The sequence below is a fragment of the Podarcis bocagei genome (assembly GCF_964188305.1).
Source record: "Podarcis bocagei genome assembly, chromosome: 15".
NCBI lineage: Eukaryota > Metazoa > Chordata > Lepidosauria > Squamata > Lacertidae > Podarcis > Podarcis bocagei.
In genome coordinates this window covers 44927389-44947056 of record NC_138141.1, presented here as the reverse complement: position 1 = coordinate 44947056, position 19668 = coordinate 44927389, and the positions used below count along the sequence as shown (strand labels likewise).

Here is a 19668-nt window from a genome sequence, read left to right as displayed (position 1 = left end):
CAGGAGCCAAAGGGCTGGTGGGAGTTTTCCAAAATAGCTGGAGGGCAGAGGTTGGCTTAATGCATTCTCTGCTCGTGTCCAGAGTGTCTGTGTGTGAGTAAGCAGGCCTGTGTTACCGTTTCTGCATTTCAAGCATATCTGACGATGCAGACACTGTTGCCCTTGGCTGCCCCCTGAGCCACTTACCGCTCTCTCCTGGGCCTTTTCTCCTGGGTAGGCGAAAATCATGGCCAATGAAGAGAAGAAGTTTCAGCAGCACATTCAAGCCCAGCAGAAGAAAGAGCTGAACAGCTTCCTGGAATCCCAGAAAAGAGAGTATAAACTGCGCAAGGAGCAGCTCAAAGAGGTAAAGCTCATCTCTTAGAAAGCGGGGGGGGGGGGCGGGGAGACTGATGGCAGCAAAAGAGCATTCATCTAGTCACTGCTCTGATTGGCAGTTAGAAAAAGTTTGCCTTTTTGTACAATTAAGACAATTATTCAAGACGCTTGTGATCACTAGCACTTATGCTTAGCAGGGCCTTTTGAAATAGTGGTGGCAGCTGTTGATTTATTTATTACCTGCCCTTCACCTTAAGGTCCCAGGGCAGGTTACAACATTAAAAACAACTTGCAACCTTAAAAATAAAAAAACATGCACCTCAACTGTCAAAAGCCAGGATGGAAAAGGGTGCTTGTCCTGTTTTATCGAGGTTTGACTCTTGCATTGTCCTAAAACCCATTTTTTTAAAACCCTTCTCTTTTCTGGGACAATGTCACTGCTGGCATTCCTATAATATTGTACCTGGTCTAGCTCAGCCACTCATGCAGAAACTTGCCTATTACAGGCTGTGCCTGTGGAATGGAAGGCCTGTCCTCCAGCAATGATTCCTCTGTTCCCATAAATGTTTTTATCCTGAGTGTCCACGATGGCAGGGAACCCTCCATTGGCAGAATGTCCCCTTCTTGCTGCTGCTCTGTTCCGTTGAACCGTGTGTGCCCTGATCTCTGCACTCCTTGCAATACCAAAGGATGCAGATAGAGAGGAGCCTTCTCTCCCCTTCTCCTCTCCTCCCATCTTCCTACAAGCCAAGCTAACTCATTTTATTTATTCATTTCATTTGTATGCCGCTTTTCCACAGAGCAGTTTATGACAAAACAGGAATGCATTTCAAAACAAAAACAATGTCATCATAATATAGCAAAGCAACACAATAGCAAATATGTTGTTGTTGAGTCGTTTAGTCGTGTCCGCCTCTTCGTGACCCCCTGGACCAGAGCACGCCAGGCACTCCTGTCTTCCACTGCATCCCGCAGTTTGGTTATAGCAAATATAATACCAAACCAAAAAAAAACAAACCTTCAGTACTACAAATATAACAAGATTCCTTAAGCAACATCCACCAACCAATAGCAAAGCCAAGGGAGCTTCACAGTTTCACCTTGGGAATGGGAAACAGCCCCTCCCATTGCGTTGCTCACAGTCCTTCAGCAGATTATTCTTCTAGGGCTTCCAAGGGCAGCAGGTGGGGCAGCAGGCAGCTCCCCTCCCATGACGTTGAGCCCTGCCCCCTGTGACGGGAGACCACCTGCTCTTCTTTCTTCCAGGAGCTGAATGAGAACCAGAGCACTCCCAAGAAGGAGAAGCAGGAGTGGCTGTCCAAGCAGAAGGAGAACATCCAGCACTTCCAGGCAGAGGAGGAGGCCAACCTGCTCCGGCGGCAGCGGCAGTACTTGGAGCTGGAGTGCCGCCGCTTCAAACGGCGGATGCTGCTGGGGCGCCACAACCTGGAGCAGGACCTTGTCCGGGAGGTGCGTAGGAGGGCCCATGACCCATCTAGCCCAGCATCCTTTTCTCACAGTGGCCAAATAGGTACCCAAAGGGAAACCCAATTACAAGAGTGCTCTCCCATCCTGTGGCTTCAAGCAGCTGGTGTTCAGAAGCATTGCTGCTGCCTCTGCGTAACCACCTGGCCTAGTAGCCATCAATAGCCCTCTCCTCCTCCTCCATGAATTTGTGTAAGCCTCTTTTAAAGCCACCCAAGTTGGTGGCCATCACTGCTTCCTGCAGGACTGAGTTCCGCAGTTTAGCTATCCACTGTGTGAAGAAGGACTTTAAATTTCCTGAGTCCTCCATCTTTATACACTGATTGATTGTAAACAAAACAAAACAAAACAGGTAAAATAATAACATTATCATAACCAGCAAGAATAATTTATTTTTTTGAAAAGTTATTAAATTCAAAACAGGTTAAACCATGCAACAGCGTTCTAGATATCTGGATAGGCTTGTCTAAATAAGAATGTTTTTAGAAGTCACCAAAAATACGATGAAGGCACCTGCCTGATAACAACAGTCAGGGAGTTCCAAAGTGTGGGTGCTGCCACACTAAAATATCAAGTTCTTACATATGCAGATAGGGTGTTGCACCTGTAACAGTGCTGGATCTGCTGAAGGGGTTGAGAGAGCATATATGGGGTAAGGTGATCCTGAAGGTTTGACTTGACCTCTGTCCAAAGAGTTCAGGGCTCTGTACAGAAATAATCAAAACAACCAGCCCAACTGCAGATCAGGGTTGGAGGAAAACTGTGAAAGGATAGGTAAACTTAAAAATGCAAGCAATGGCCATTACAGATTGAGCAGCGAGATTGGTGGTTGAGTAAAATAGCCACGTTTTAGGATGGGCAGAAGCAAGCCACATTTCAGAAGTACTCTCTCAGATCACAAGTCATAATTGTTCAGATTTATAAAGCTCTTCATAGCCAACAGCCATTGATTCAGTGTGAAGTGAGATAAAATGGGATAAGGTACTTTAAAAACAAGATGAAGAAGAATAGATAGGGATGGTGGTTTGTAGCTCAGATACCCTTTTCCCCAAAAGGGTGATTGGGCATTCATGGGAGTTGAGTCTGTTGGCAGCTCTTAGCTGTGGTAGTATAATGGAATACCCATGCGCAGAGGCCATCTATCTCTGGCCGCGAGGGGACAGCTATCCCCTTCCTGCCCTCCCCTAGCAGCACCCTTTGCCTCGGGCTCTCTGACCCAGCCAGGAAAATGCTTGCCTGGTCCTGATGTCCCCTCTCCTCGCTTCCCCCCAATGACTCCCCCCCCCTTCTCCTTGCGTCTCAGGAGCTGAACAAGCGCCAGACGCAGAAGGACCTGGAGCATGCCATGCTGCTGCGCCAGCACGAGTCCATGCAGGAGCTGGAGTTCCGGCACCTCAACACCATCCAGAAGATGCGCTGCGAGCTCATCCGGCTCCAGCACCAGACAGAGCTCACCAACCAGCTGGAGTATAACAAGCGGCGGGAGAGGGAGCTGCGGCGCAAGCATGTCATGGAGGTGCGGCAGCAGCCCAAGAGCCTCAAGGTGAGCTGGTTCAGGGGGTGGAGGTGGGCAGCCCTCTTCCCATTGTGTATTGCGGGGAGGCACTGCCCAGGACTTGTGGCATTCGGCCCCTATTGAGCCCCTGGGAAGACATGTTTGTTTCCTCAAGCATTTAGTCTGCTGGCTGAAGGGCTGTTCCAGCAGCCCCTTACTTGCTGCCTTCTGGTGTCATCTCCCCCTGCTTCTTGGGTTTAGAAACCTCTGGGGCTTTGTGATCCCAGGCTGCCTTCTGAGGCTCATCTCCTTTGCACAGCAAGCTGCCTTACAGCGAGCCCAGCTCATTGGCCCATCTATCTCAGTACATTGTGTACAGTGGCTTTCCAAGGTTTCAGGCAAGGAATATTTTCTAGCCCAGCCTGAAGATGCTGTCAAGGAGTGAAGCTGATTCTCTACCACTGGGCTGCAGCCCTTCCCCCAGCTCCTCCTTTCCCGGCTGAGGCAGAACCCCAAACTTGCCCCTGGCGCTTTGCCTACCCCAGAAGATAGATGAGTGAGAAAGCCTCAAGCCGATTGTTCAGCCAGGAGTGCCAAGGGAAGGAAGAGTTGCGTTGCCCACCCAAAGGAGGCCCAAGGCTCCAGCCCTCTTGCTGACTTGCTTCTCAGGAACAGGGAACTGGGTGAGGCACGTGGGCCATGCATATCTCCCTCTGGCTTGGGCAACTGACCAGAGGCAGCTCTCTGCACCTTGGTGACCCAGATCCTGTGCCAAGGAAAGCCCAGCTTGGTGACCTGTATAAATTATGCAAGTGGAGCGCATTTCAAATTTCCTCCTATTTACATAATCCCGTCTTATCTAGATGGTGTTGGGCAGGGAGGAGGGCAGGCAGCTCTCTGCAGGGCTCTGTTGCCTGCCTTCCCCTTTGGCCTCTGGAAATCTGACCCAGCTTCCTCTCTGTCCCCCAAGCCCTGAAAAATATATGTGCTGCTACCAACAAGGTGACGGGCTCTTCAGGCCAGAAACTACTGTGTGGCAGCAGAGGGCTGGCAGGCTGGGCCTCACTTTCATGGTGCTCTGTGTGGCCACGGTTGAATGTTTTAAGTGGGCCATAGCTCAGTGGCAGAGCACCTACTTTGTATGCAGAGGGTCCCAGGTTCAGTCACTGACCGTGTCTGCAGGTGTGGTTGGGAGAAAGCACCCCCCTGCCTGGGACCCTGGAGGGCTTCTGCCAGTCAGTGTCGACAGTACTGAGCCAGACGGACCCAGTGGTCTGACTCAGAATTAAACAGCTCATCATGTTTCTGTGTGCATCACTTTTACGTTCTATTCCATATCTCCCCCTCTCATCTATGGTAAGGCTGCAGTAAGGTCTAAACTACCCTTAACTGATTCAATATACTGTGTGAGTGCATAAGGCAGCAGGTCCCTGCTTCTCCAGGGAAGTCTGGCATAGCTTTCCCAGTAAAGCAGTGTCTGAGTTTGGGTTTGTCCTCAGAGCCTGTTTCAAGTGGGGCACTTCTCAGAGCATGCTCTGTGTTCTTGTCCCAGGGTGTGGAAAAGCCACCAGCAGGCCTTTCGTGGAGGGGGATGTGCCATTGGTGGTGCTGTTGGGGCTTCCAGGCTGGAGATGGCTGTGCAGCTCAAAGCCCGTTAGAAACCCCTTGACACGGCAGGCCTGTCCTCTAAGAAGGTTGACGCAGGACCGTTGTTCTCCTCCCCTCCAGTCTAAAGAGCTCCAGATCAAGAAGCAGTTCCAGGATACGTGCAAGATCCAGACCCGGCAGTACAAGGCCCTGCGGAACCACCTGCTGGAGACCACCCCCAAGAGTGAGCACAAGGCTGTCTTGAAGAGGCTCAAGGAGGAGCAGACCCGAAAGCTGGCCATCCTCGCAGAGCAGTACGACCACAGCATCAACGAGATGCTCTCCACGCAGGCTGTGAGTTCCCCCATGGAGCCCTCTCCTTCCTGGCAGCGGGGCGGGGGGTGGGGGCTGTTCAGTCCCATAACTGACATAGAATCATGAAATAGAGTAGAAAAGGGACCCTGAGGGTCATCTAGTCCAACTCCCTGCAATGCATGAATGTGCAGCTGTCCCTTACCAGGATCGAACCTGCAACCTTGGCATGATCAGCACCTCATGTATCCAACTGAGGTATCCAGGCTGACCAGACATGGTGTTGGTGGAGCATTGCTGAGCCTTGGCCACAGCCAGGGGCTGCCTCTGTAGGTTCCCTGGGAAATATTTTATTTATTTAAGCTATTTATAGACCGCTTAATTGCAGAATTAAGCCGTTCTTTTTTGTAAGCCATTTTGAGGGTTTTTCTCTTTCTTTTTACAATGAAGCAGTGTATAGATTTTATGAAATAGAAGCATTCATTCAGTGGTTTGCATAAAAATTAAGAAGCAGAAGGTCATCAAGGTCAATTAACATTCATCCTAAATATGGAGTACTTCCTTTCCATTTCTGCTGAAACAGAAAAATCTTTGTCAGGTACCTGAAGTTTCACTGGGGAGGGGAGGGGACGAATGTCTAATCTCAGCTGGGAGGGAGTTCCATAGAATCCAGCCCATAATAATGAATGCACGCCTTCTGGTGGATAGAAGCCTTGCATCTGAGTCATGAAGAACTGCTAACAGACTCCCCTGAAGATCTCTGTGACCATCAGGCAGGGATAGAAGGAATTCTATCCTTATACTAATGTATCCTGGACCTAAGTTGTTCAGAGCCTTGTACATTAATGCAGGAATCTTGAAGCTGGCTTGGGAACATATGGGCAGTCATTGCAGGCTTTTGGACACCAGCGTGAGGAGCCCTTTCCACCTCCCTCTTCCCTTCTTAGCAAGCCTCACAACCAGCTTCCCTCTCCCTCCGGGAGCCCTCTTCCACAGCTCAGTTTGTTTGCTTTTGTCTTGCAGCTGCGGTTGGACGAGGCGCAGGAAGCAGAGTGCCAGGTCTTGAAGATGCAGCTGCAGCAGGAACTGGAGCTGCTCAATGCCTATCAGAGCAAGATCAAGATGCAGGCAGAGGCTCAGCACGACCGGGAGCTGCACGAGCTGGAGCAGCGGGTGTCCCTGCGCAGGGCCCTCCTGGAGCAGAAGGTAGGAGGGCAGGCAGCCTGGACGTTGGCACGTTAAATTAGGACAAGGGCACACACACACACACAGTATTTTTTCCACACGGAATTCTTCAGAATTCTCTCATTTTGCTTGACATGCGGAAGAAGCCATCCAAGGTATTGGGGTCTAGTTCACACGTAAGGCTAAACTCTGGGACAGCTTGTGGTTAACTCATGGTTTGTTAAGCAGGCCATGGCTTTGTGCTGAGTTTGAAGCAGGCAATAGACAGCAGATCTGTGGGGTGCAAGGAAGTGGCCATGGGTACCCCAGTCCTGTGGCCCAGCTAAGTTGGTGATGGTAATAATAATAAAAATAATATCTATTTGCCACCTTTTCTCAAAGGAGCTCACAGCCATTGAGGTAGGTTAGGCCGAGAGATAGTGACCAGCCCCCAAGCTCTGTCCGCATTTGAACCCTAGTCTCTCCCATGTCCTAGTGCAGGACTCACACCTCTACTCCACCACGGTCTCTCTGCTGTGCAGCATCCTGCACTTCACCTGCCGCACCAAAGACACAATCATATTGTTAGAAAAAGAGGCATTGTAGGAATGGCAATGTCCCTTACGCCTACAGTGTCGTTGGTGACCCAGTCGCCCCACGGCAGTCGCTGTCACAGACAACACCCACACATGCCCCATGGTGTTGAGGGTTAATGGCTGCACAGGAGGTGGGATTTAACCTCCATGCCTCCATCGCTACCCCTTTTCTCCCTTCACCCACCTGTCATTAACAACGGTGTTGTAGCTAAAGTGGCTGAAGTTACGGTGCTGCAAACTTTACTCTGCTGCCATATCTTGGCATTTAAGGTCAGCATAGGGAATTTGGTGACAGTGCAACTTGAGGTTAGGTTTCAGTTTTACGCTGTTCCAATCTTTCTCCCTGTGCAGAGTTACTAGCCTGTTTTGTGCATTTGTGAGTGGGTGGTGGTTGCCTGGCAGGAGGCAAGTGGTGGAAAGGATTACGGATCCACTCTGGGTACCCCACTTGCCCACTCTTGGAAGCAGCCCTCCACCTCTCTTCAGTTTTTGTGCAAAAGTTGTTTTCTTTTAGTGCAAGTACAGGGAAGCTTTTGGCTTCAGTTGTTGTTGAGCCACAGCTCTCACCAGCCCCAGGAAGCGCTGCCAAGGGCCGGACAGGACTGATGGCAGCTGCAGTCCAACAGCATCTGCAGGACCAGAGGTTCCCCCATCCCCTGTTTTATGGAACCAGGCAGCCTCTGCTGCCACCTGCTGGTCCCCTCCAGTGTAGCTATAGGTCAGGCATCCCCAAACTCGGCCCTCCAGCTGTTTTAGAACTACAACTCCCATCATCCCTAGCTAACAGGACCAGTGGTCAGAGATGATGGGAATTGTAGTCCCAAAACAGCTGGAGGGCCAAGTTTGGGGGTGCCTGCTATAGGTGTGTGTCTCCGTAAACTCAGTCCAGTTCTCGTGGGTGTGAATGAAATTCCTGAAAATCGTGATACAGTCAGAGACAGAATGCATTACAATGAAAACCAGCTCCCTTTCTGCATATAAAAAGAGCTCTGTGGTTCCCTTCCATTACAAAACCTGAAATTAGGCCATGTCTCTGGAGAAACTGTCCCTCTCAGGGTCCAGAGACAACTCCAGTTTTTGGAAAAAGTCATATTTGGATTATGAGTGTGGCTGTCCTGTGACTTGACTCTTGACTTCACAACTTTTGACCCCTTTAACTCAAGCGGCTTCAGGGTGAAGTGGTGATTTATTAGTTCATTGAGGTGCATGCTGGTGCTTACCTTTTATTTTATATTATTTAATTTATGTCCCACCTTTCCCCCTAAGGAGCTCAAGGTGTGGCCTACATGATTCTCCTCCTCCTCCTCCTCCTCCTCCTTTAATCCCCACTACAACCCTGCAAGGTAGGTTAGGCTGAGAGGTAGTCACTAGCCCAAGGTCACCTAGTGAGCAAAATGACTGAGCAGAGATGTGCTTTATTTTCCGATGCAGTCAAGGCCTTTTGGTCGCGTCTGTAAAGAATCATAGAAGAGTTGGAAGGGACCACAAGGATGACCTAGTCCAACCCACTGCAATGACGAGGAAGGCTGCTTGCCCCCCCCCCCCGCCAACAAGACTCTGTGCCCTCAGAGATGTGAGGGCTCTTAGTTGCTCCTCCACAGTGAGTCACCCCCAAGACAGACCCAGGGAGTGAGCAGGGGGTCTTCACGCAAGACACCCTAATTTGTCTGGATTGTGTGGATGTTGGGCAGAAAACCTAGGCTGGCAGCTGGTGAGCTCTCTCCCCTCATGGCTTGTTTTGTGGCTGCTTAATAATAATAATAATAATAATAATAATAATAATAATAATAATAATAATAATAAATTTTATTTATATCCCGCCCTCCCCAGCCGAAGCCGGGCTCAGGGCGGCTAACAACAATCAAATAATCCAACAATCAAATAATCCAACATTCTAAAAACATTTCAATTATAAAAATTAATTACAATCAAATTGATGGCAACCATTAAGCAAAATTCTGTGCAGGTTGCCAGAGGAGGGAGTCAGGCTGGGCCCTGACCAAAGGCCTGGTGGAACAACTCTGTCTTGCAGGCCTTGCGGAAAGATGTCAGGTCCCGCAGGGCCCTAGTCTCTTGTGACAGAGCGTTCCACCAGATTGGAGCCGCAGCCGAGAAAGCCCTGGCTCTAGTTGAGGCCAGCCTAACCTCTCTGTGGCCTGGGACCTTCAGGATGTTTTTATTTGCAGACCGTAGGTTCCTCTGTGGGGCATACCAGGAGAGGCGGTCCCGTAGGTACGAGGGTCCTAGGCCGTATAGGGCTTTAAAGGTTAAAACCAGCACCTTAAACCTGACCCTGTACTCCACCGGGAGCCAGTGCAGCTGGTATAGTACCGGATGAATGTGATCTCGCAGCGAAGACCCCATAAGGAGTCTCGCCGCGGCATTCTGCACCCGCTGGAGTTTCTGGGTCAGTCTCAAGGGCAGCCCCACGTAGAGCGAGTTACAATAATCCAGTCTGGAGGTGACCGTCGCGTGGATCACAGTGGCTAGGTCAGGACGAGAGAGATAAGGAGCCAACTGCTTAGCTTGGTGGAGATGAAAAAATGCCACCTTTGTTATAGCTGTAATTTGCGCCTCCATAGAGAGGGAGGTATCGAAGATTACACCCAAACTCTTAACAGACGGTGCTGGCACTAATTGCACCCCCACAAGAGATGGGAGTTGCCCCCTCAATCCCATATCGTCCCGTCCCAGCCAGAGGACCTCTGTCTTTGAAGGATTGAACTTCAACCGGCTCCCATGTAACCATCCAGCCACAGCTTCCAGACATCTGGTCAGTGTGTCTGGGGCCGAGTCAGGATGGCCATCCATCAACAGATGGAGTTGGTTGTCATCGACATACTGATGGCAACCCAGCCCAAAACTCCGGACAAGCTGGGCGAGGGGGCGCATAAAGATGTTGAAAAGCATCGGGGAGAGTATCGCACCCTGAGGCACTCCACACACCAAGGAGTGGCGCGATGACAATTCCCCACCTAAATCCTGTTCGCCAGGCGGCAGGTTCTGATTGCCCAACTTCTCTGCCTATTGTGGGGTGGAAGCAGCCACACCCTAATCCACTGCCGGAGTCTGTTAATAACTAACGTGTGCCATGATTGATGAGGGCAGGTGAAGCGCCAGTTCTCGCAGGCCGAGGCCAACCGGTCGCAGTGTTTGTTAGGATTGTGGTTTGTGGTGCTGGGGAACGGCAGCACCTGTTTTGCATCAGCACGAGGGTTGCATCAGCACCGCTTTTTTCACCGCCTTCTAAAAGTCGCTGCGGGGCACCTGCTCAGTATTTGCTGTTCCGATCTAACCCCGCCTCCCCCCCCATCTTCCCCACCCCCACCCAATTCTGTCCTGCCCAGATCGAGGAGGAGATGCTGGCCTTGCAGAACGAGCGCACGGAGCGGATCCGAAGCCTGCTGGAGCGCCAGGCCCGGGAGATTGAGGCGTTTGACTCGGAGAGCATGCGGCTGGGCTTCAGCAACATGGTCCTCTCGAACCTCTCCCCAGAGGCGTTCAGCCACAGCTACCCGGGAGCTTCCGGCTGGTCCCACAACCCTTCCGGGGGCGCAGGGCCACACTGGGGTCACCCCATGGGTGGTCCGCCGCAGGCGTGGGGCCACCCAATGCAAGGCGGCCCCCAGCCCTGGGGTCACCCCTCTGGGCCCATGCAGGGAGTCCCCCGGGGGAGCTCGCTGGGGGTCCGCAACAGCCCCCAGGCTCTGAGGCGGACGTCCTCCGGGGGACGGACGGAGCCAGGCATGAGCAGGAGCACGAGCGTCACGTCGCAAATATCCAATGGGTCACACATGTCTTATACATAATAGCTTCGAGAGGTCTGTCCACTGGAGCTGTCTGCCAACAGAAGCTGCCAAGGGGCAACCCCACCCCCCTCCCCGGGAGCCCAGACCCGGGCAGCACGGACTCCGGGTGCCGACTGGCAAGCGTGTTCATTTCGGGCAGCATTTAATGTTTTGGGTTTACTAATTGGGATGTCATAGTATTTGGCTGCAGAGTCTCTCTTAGCTTCTTTAAGAAAAAGGAAAGATTATTTTAAAGAAAGCAGTTTGGAGTCTGGGAGAGAGGTGCTGCTTTTTCAGTGGCAAGGGGTCAGGGGAGGCCGTTCTCTCTTAACAGAAGGAAGGAAGGAAAGGTCTCCCCTAGCCCAAGCTCCTGGTGAATTAGGCACATTGGGAGGGCAAACCCCGTGGGTTCTTGCTTTGCTCTCTCTGTATTTAAAAGCCCCTCACCTCTCCCTGCTTCATTGGGGGCCAGTCTCTTGCTACAAAGGGACTCGGGGGGGGGGAGGTGTGCCACTAAAGAGAGGAGGTCCAGGAGGGCAAGGGGAACCGCGCCTGCTGATAGAAGCTGGGGGGGGGGGGAGAAAGGGGGCAAGCAGACAGCTCTGGACACCCCACCCCCCCGCTGGCGCATGCTGTCTCCCTGTTGCACTAAGGTGAAGCCGCTCACTTGGAGCACACCTGATCGCTTGGACAGAACTGCACTAGTCAAATGCACCTGCTAGAAACCTGTTTGCAGTTCAGCCCAACAGGCTGTGTTGTGTGTGTGTGTGTGCGTGTGCGTGTGCGTGTGTATGGTTGTGTGGTTGCTGGAGGGGGAAGAGGCAAGGCCAGGGAGGGTCTGCTGTTTTCTAGCTTAATACTGTGACATCTCACGTTAGTCAAGCATCAGAACAATTCGCGAGGCGCCCGGGATCGTACCCCACTCCCCTGCCTGCCTGCCTGCTCTGCTCTTCAGAAACTTCTATATATTAAAAAAAAAAGACTTTCAGCCAGCCAGTCCAAATTTCCAGAGGTATTGTGATTGATGCCATAAGTTTCAGACATGCCATTTAGGGCAGGCAAGGAGATCTCTCTCCTTTCTGACACTACATATTTTATTTTATTTTTTGCCAGATTTTTTTGGGGGGAGGGGGGCTAACCTTGGGCTTGCCACAGTTTTTTCCTCGTTTACATGTAAAGCTGTAGCCAACGTGTTTCCGAGTGTGTTTTAGTTGCCATGGGGGGGGTTGCCTCTCTTGCCCTGCTGCTGACCAGCCTGTTAAGCTGCCTCCATTGATGTTTTACACTACATGCGACCCGTCCTTCGCATGAGTTCTGGAGAGGTGGGGGACCCCCCCCCCTGCACCGTTTTTAAAGCCATTTGCAACTGCTTTTGGTGACCTTTTGCCCAGAGGCTCTGCTTCCAAAGAGTCACTGTGCATGCTCACACACAGATGTAGATTTCTGGGGCTGGCGGCTGGAGAACAAGGTTTTTGGGAGAGCTAGACACGCCCCTCTCCTTTTGCGCTCAGGATTTTTGGGACCTCAGTTACCAAGGCAGCAAAAGAGGTACTGTGACTTGCGTCAACCCAGGGGCTAAGCAGAGAGCAGCTTGGCCCGAGGTTACGAGAAAAGGAAAAGAAAGAGATTCTCCTCACTACAGGAGCTGCTTCCCTCGGCTGTTTGTTGTAAAAAATTTTTTAAAAAATTCCCTTGCACATTTAAGCAAATGAAACACTAGCTAACTAACTCTAGAATTTTTTATTTTGCCTTTTAACACATCTTATAGGGCTCAGAATTGCAAGGTTTCTTCCGAATGTGTTTGATGTCCAACGCGACATCTTTGTATAGAAAAATACTCTTAATGTCTTTCACACTGCAGCTCAGTTCTTTTTTTTTATCAGTGTGACTTCTTTTTTTAAAAAAAAATCTTAGCTAAATTAAAAAACAACCACTCCAGATCCTTAATCTCTCTCTCTCTCTCTCTCTCTCTCTCTCTCTCTCTCTCTCTCTCTTTCTCCCTCCCTCTCCCCTCCCTCTCCCTCCAGATCTTTGGTTGATCATAGCACTGGGAACAAGCAGGAGGCCACTAAGCCAAATCAGCCCCTTCCAAGGGGGGTGGAAATGGGTGGGGAGAATCTTGACTTGGGCACCATTGTCCTAGCATATTAGTGACTCTCTTGAAAGAGTCACAGTGGGCAAACCCCTTTTTGCCCATGTGTTCTGTGTATCTCGCGTGAAAAAGATCTCAGTAGTACTCAGATCCTTCCAGCGAAACGTAACTTCACAGAGAGGAGAACTCTCATGCCTCTTCTCTTTCCATTTGACATGAAATTTGAACTAGTTAACTTATTTTTAAAAGGGGGGGGGAGAGAGAGAAGAACATTGTCATTTAACTCTAAGAGGCCCTTCCACCTTGGAGCCCTGGAGTGGGTCTCCGTTTCTAGGCAGTACCACATCAGTAACATGGTGCTAATATTGAATGTTTTTCTCTGGGTGGGGGCAAAGAGGGGAACGCCTCTCGTTCCCAAACATGTCCACAAACGCACAGACCAAGGAGCAATGATATGAGCCAGCCTTGGCCAAGCTGGGACCCTCTGCCTGCTTCAGACTACAAATCCCATCAGCTGATGGGAGTTGTAGTCCGAAGCCGCTGGAGAGCCCCAGTTTGGTGGGGGCTGAATTATGAGCGGTACTTGAGGACTCCTCCCTGTCGCTTCATTCATGCATTTTTTGCTTGCATTGATGATGAAATTTTGGGCAGGCTCCACATTGGGAGGAGGTGGGCGTGTTCTTTCCTAAAATAATCTTGTTTGTGTGATGCAAAACAAGGCCTGACTGCTGCCTCCTTCACCCCCTCCCCTTCCACGCTGCCCCATTTCAACATTAGCGCTTAACAAAAAAAAGAAAAAAGAGAGAGAATTGTGGTCTTGTAACCAGGTCGTTTTTCTCTTCCCGCCCCTCCCCACCCCCCACCCCCAATGTATATCTCATCACGTGCCAGACCCTGGACTTATTCAAGGAATTAATATTTTAATTAAAATAGTTTGCAAAAACTGCATCAGATCCATTGGTCTAAATGTTTTGTGTGTGTGCATAGTTGCAGGTGTGTGTGTGGGGGGGGGGGGCTGAGAGGGCCTGAGCAAGCCAGAAATCCCCACCGAGGGAAGCCAATTACAATTTTAATTCCATCCGGATGCAGGTTCTATTTCCTGTTTTTTTGATGGGTCAATAAGAAAGCCAGATTTTAAATTTGTGCTTTTCTTCCCTGAGGTGCACCTGCTCCCTGAAATGATTCTCAAACCGGATAGATGTTTGAGAATCCCTCAACCTTCCAGCAGTGTTCTTCAGCCTTGGGTCCCCAGATGATCAGGGGTGATGGGAGTTGTAGTCCAACAACTTCAGGGGACCCAACTTGGAAGAGTGCTGTGTGGTCTACTTGCATCCCTCCCCCTCCCCCAAAAAAAGCTTGTTAGCATTGTTTGTTCATTTCATATTTATCCCTAGAAGCTGCCTTCTGGTGTTCCCCTCCCTCCCATTTATTTATTTTTAGCTGAGGAATCTGTGGCCCTCTAGACTTTTATGGACTACAGCTCTTGCCACGGTCCCTGTCCATTAGCCCTGCTGGCTGATGAGTAACGTCTGAGAGGGACAACAGGCTCCCCACCCCTGACTTGTGGTCTCTTCATCTTTTTCCTGGTGGCCTTACTCAGCCTTCACCACAATGTCCTGGCATCAGCAGTGGAATCTGCAAAGCAGCCTTGAGGCCGCCTGGCACCCTTCAAGAGCTTTGGGCAGGGCTGGTGGGAGTTGTAGTTTGGAACACCTGGAGGGCACCAGGCGGGCAAAAAGACTGTTGTAAGGGAACAGGTCCAAACTGCAACTGCCTTGAGCAACAGGAGCTGTAGGAGCAATTTCTGGTGGGAGCCTACCTTCTCTTTGGACCTTTGAAGCAGCTTCCCTCCTCCCTGGTCTCTATACATGTTTTGAGAAAATAAAGTCCAAACCATAGCAGAGTTGGAAGGGGACCCAGTGAGTCTTCTAGTCCAGCCCTCCACTGTGCTCCTCTCCAACTTCCTAGCTTTCTGTTTTGAGGGTGGCAGAGCCAGAGCAGTCTGGCATCTTGTGACATCTGTTTAAAAAAGCCACAACCCCCCCAAAACCTACAGGTCTTATAAATTTCTTTTTTAACACACTGGAGGCTCCTGTGGTCAAGGGACTTAAAGATGTGGTTCCTTTCCAGGAGTTTGAAAGCAGACTCAGAATGACACCTCTAGGTGTGTGTTTGATGTGGCTGATTTATTTCTATTTTCTTTCCTCTCTTCACATTAGCTGCACAACCACAGGCCCTCTGATCCTAACAGCCTTCATCCTGTGCTAGGATCACAGCCCCTCGCCTTCTAAAATGCACAGATGTCTATTTTTATAGAAAAATGCTCACAAGCACATCCCATTTTATAAACACCGGCTCTCAGTTCTGTAGTTACATGCTCTGTATAGAGCGATGAACTCTCCTCTTTGGCACTGAGACATTAAAAGGTGTTGTTTTCGAGGTTCTGCTGTCCGCTGTCATGAACCAGGGTTTGAGGGGCATCCTTCAGTCTACATGAGGTTGATTTGGTGGGTGAGGGGGAAAGACCCCCGTCTCCCCTTATAGATCACCAAGAGAGTGTCCACTTAGCTTTTCTGGAAACTGGCTGGTTTGGATTCTTGTAAGCCAATGTGTCTGAAGGAGAGAAGGAAGAGATCTAGATTGCTGGTCTTCCGACTGGTGGGTTAGGAGCCACTACTGGGTTGTGGCCTGATCCAAGGTGGGTCAGAACAGTACTACCGCCATCTAAAGATATGGTAAAAAAGAGAGAAAAATGGGTCCCCAAATGCATGTTTGGGTTAAAAGTGGGTCTTAGGTCTGAAAAGGTTGAATGTATGAGGTCTAGATCATGTTTGGATAGAGACCCATCTGTCTGATTTCTAGACTTCTGCAGCCAGTGCAAAGTTTGTGTGTAAGAGCTAGCAAGTACCCAGATGATGCTAACTTCTGAATTGATAGGTCATTCCTCTCTAGCAGAGAGGTATTGAGAGGCCACCTGTGGTGGTTCTGGTGGTGTTGGACTCCCAACAGCCAGAAGGGTCTGTGGGCAAGGAAGATGGGAGTCCCAACGACATTGGGGGGCAGCTTTCCCATCCCTGCAATGGGGCACAAATGAAACACTGCCTTAAAAAGTCCCTGGAGGTAGATTGTCCCACATACAGAAACAAGGGTAGCTGTTTTGAGTTCCCTACCTTTCTGGTAGTCATGCTTCAGATAAATTGGAAAGTTACCTGATCTGGGTTGGAAGCTGAGCTGTGGCCTCCTGCCCATCAAACCCCATAACCCATCCTTTCAAAAAGACCTGGCCCTGGTCTTCTTAAAACATCCTTCGGGTCCTTGGAGGAGACTTCATCGTAGCTCAGGGAGGACATATCTGAACCAGCGGCAGGAATCTCTGAGCCAGGATTGCTGTTGATTCTTCCCAATCAATATTCCTTCTAAGCTTGACTGCCTCACGGTGTTTGAGTCTGGCTTACTCTCGCCAAGCAAGGATCGTTTTCTGGTTTCCGATACCGGTTGTGTAACAAATGGAACATCTGCCCCTTTCAGGAAAAGCCCTCCCAGCTATTGTTGGGAGCCCTCTCCCAAAATCTTAGGTAAACACCTGTTCCCAGAGGGTGAAAGGGCCATGTCAGCAAATGAGGCTTGCATGAACAAGCGAGGTGTTTGATCTGCAAGCTTGAGTGCCTCTTAGCAATCAGTCCCTTCCCTAATCGCTGCTGCCATTCCAGGCTAGGTTCCTAGTGGAGGATGGGGTGGAATACGTGGACCACCCTTCTGTAGCCAAAACCTAGTCGTTTTAACACATTTTTAACTTCCTTTAAGCAATTTTTAAATATTTAAGCCTTTTTTAACCCAAACTTCCATGTTGACCTCTCTCCCCCCCCCCCAGCCAAACACAGCCTGGTCTTAATGAGGACCGGTCTCCTGGCATCAGGAAGCAATGCAAACATTAAAAGAGGATTTTTCTTCACCACTAACCCCTCATCCCTCCTCCTGCCCTCTGGTGCTTAGTATCCCTGGCAACTCATTTAGTGGGAAAGGAAATGCGTTCGCTTACCTGTAAAGAACAATCATAGCAAATTGACCTGAGTGAGGGGAGCATAAACTGTATGCGCTTACCTTTGAATTATGGAAATTTTCCTCTCCCCTCCTTCCACCTTTTTTTTCGGTACAAAATGTTTAAATTGGTTTTTCCCAAACTTGGACCTTCAGCTGTTTTTGGACTACGATTCACATCATCCCTGACCACTGGTTCAGCTAGCTAGGGATGGTGGGAGTTGGGTCTCCAGCTGTTTTTTAGACTACAAGTTTGGGAAACACTGGTTTCAATAGATTTCATAAGGCGACTGGATCCAAACTTAACATTATGTGGGCTTGAGGAAGCTTAGGGTTGTATCCAGCCGAGTTTACTCAAGACTACTCAGTTGAAATTAATGGACCAAACTTGGTCCTGTTCATTGATTTCAGTGGGGCAACTCTTGAGTAGGGCTAACATTGGATACAACCCTTTGTGTCTGATTCCCAAAGTTTGGGGTCGCTGGATTCTTTATTGTCGGCCTTTTTTAACAAATATCCTTTTAGCTGTGCCATTTTTATTTTTTATTTTTTTACAAGGTGTGGGAGACACTTGCCCTTGGATTTGAGAGAGGACAAAGTCCCAAAACCCAGCACTTTAGGGAAAGCAGTGGATTGGATGAAGCCCCATTTTCTTACTGTTTAAGCCCAGAATGGCAGATTTCTATGGCAACTGCTGGCTCAGCAGAAAGGCTGAAAAGACTAAAGCTAATGAACTGAAACTTCCAAACTCTGATTTGCTTTTGCTTTTAAAATAAAACGGGGGAGAATCCTGGCTCGAAAGGCAGCAATAGGTAGACTCTTGACTTGTCTGCAAGTTGACCTTCCCCTCCTTCCAACCATTTTCTGTTTGTGTGAGGAGATGCGAGGAGCTCTTACCTGAGCACCCTCAACTTTCCTGTGAATGATTGTGGTGCTGAGGCCTGTTGGCCTCTGCCTGTCAGGTTTGCTTGGGAGTAAAAACGTGAGTTCTCTTGGCACCTGGGGTCTGACACTGACTCAGAGAAAGAAAATAATGTGGCCAGCTGGACCCTCTGATAGAGAATGGGGGATCTAGGAGGAGGTGATTTTTTCAGGAGCGATGGGGAATTGAGCATATCACCTGTAAAGATGTGACTGTATTATGGCAGAAGCTGTGTTCCTGCATACACACAGTCCATTGAAAGCACGTCGCTCCCCCCAAAAATCTTGGGAACTGTAGTTTTGGAAGGGTACTGGGAACTAGCTCTGGGCAGGGTGAACTAAAGTTCCCCAAATTCTTTGGGGGAATGTAGGCTCTGTGTGTTGGGCAGGGGAGAGAATTGTTCCCTGGATACATCTGGCTCTGTGTTGGTGCGTGGGGCTGAGCTGACCCACAGGCCTTGAGAAAGCAGTGACTTTGGTATCTAGCAAATGCGATCGCTACCAAAATGTGTGCCCCTTTGTTTTTCCAGCTTAGAGTGTAGGCTTGATGCAGACGGTGTGTTGTTGTTTTTTTAACGCTCCAGTACGTACCTCCACACACAAAGAAGCTACATTGGCTTGAAATGGGTGTAAAAACGCTAAAAGGTTTCTGTTCTTAAAATAATGGACACATCTATTGCTTCTGCCTGCCTTCTTCCATAAAACTGGCTCAGGAGGTGGCCCTGTCCATCGACTTCCTCCTTCTCCTCTTCCTCAGGCTCAGTTTCCCCCTTGTCAAATTCAGCAGCAGGGAGGAGTTGGACAGAACTACTTGGCCCTGCCTGTCTTTGGCTCTAGCGCCCCCTGCTGTTGGGCTCCCTGCCTTCCGCCCTACCAGTCTCAATGGGCACCAGCCATCACTTTGGATGGGAGATTAGTGCCAAGGAGGAAATGACTGCGTCAAGTGTAGTTTCTTTCAACCGCCCGGCTCCTCTCCACATTAATCGGACAGGTGGGCAACTCTGCCCGTCGTCATCTTAAGGCCTCCGAGGTGAGAGCATGAGTTGTGAATAGTGTAGATTTGACATTTAGAAGAAAACAACACCAACCTGAAAGCTTGCTTGTATCGTGGAGATTATTTTAAAACAAAAAGCGAAACTTGATTTCTAATGAACTATTAACACAACTTTGATGTAAGTTTTATCCCACTTGGGGTTCAAAAAAAGCATCTTGAATGTATAATCTTCCTCTTCCTCCTCCTGACTTGTAAGCCGTAAGCATGGCTTATTCTGCCAGTGGGGTGTTCTATTTATTAATTTGTATAATTAATTTCCTTCCTCCTCTTGCGTTCATGGCTTTTTAGTCTGGGTCTGAAGTTAGGGTCTCCCTGTCCCTGCCTAACCCCCTCCCCATTTAAATAAAATCCCATTTTGTACATTACAATTGTGACATTTTTAATATTTTTCAACGCAATCCTCCTGTCTTGTTTTTATTTCATCATTCCCAGTTTGAACCTTACTCTGCAAGCTATCTGGTCATTATCTCTGACCATTGGCTCTCCTACCCCTCTAAATAGACCATCAGCTGAAAGGAAGACGGAACCAAGCAAACCCGGGTAGCAGATTTGCAAATTGAAAAGAAGATGCTCACTTGTAGTTGTGGATAACTTTGGGTTGGTAGAATGGGTTAGGCAGCAAAACGTTAAAAGGATCCCTCGGTTTTGGGAGAGAGAACTGATAGGTGTGGAGGGGGCGAGATCTGCAGGGGACCTTCTGGCTTTTGAGCATTGAAAGCAAACTTAGAATTGCAGAGTTGGAAGGGACCCCAAGAATCATCCAACCCCCTGCAATGCGAAGTGGGGATGATGTGGTTTATCAACCTGCTAGGGGCTGA

At 49.6% G+C, this 19668-nt stretch overlaps 1 protein-coding gene across 1 annotated transcript in view; it reads left to right on the top strand.

The window, feature by feature from the left end:
* TAOK1 (TAO kinase 1) overlaps positions 1-13783 on the top strand; it is a 58993-nt gene extending 45210 nt beyond the window's left edge. The window contains exons 15-20 of the mRNA XM_081172012.1: positions 218-346; positions 1585-1788; positions 3107-3346; positions 5027-5239; positions 6221-6403; positions 10305-13783. Of these exons, the coding sequence (XP_081028138.1) occupies positions 218-346; positions 1585-1788; positions 3107-3346; positions 5027-5239; positions 6221-6403; positions 10305-10766 (1431 nt within the window). The 3' untranslated portion in view covers positions 10767-13783. The remainder of the gene's footprint in view (positions 1-217; positions 347-1584; positions 1789-3106; positions 3347-5026; positions 5240-6220; positions 6404-10304) is intronic.
* Positions 13784-19668: the final 5885 nt, after the last annotated feature.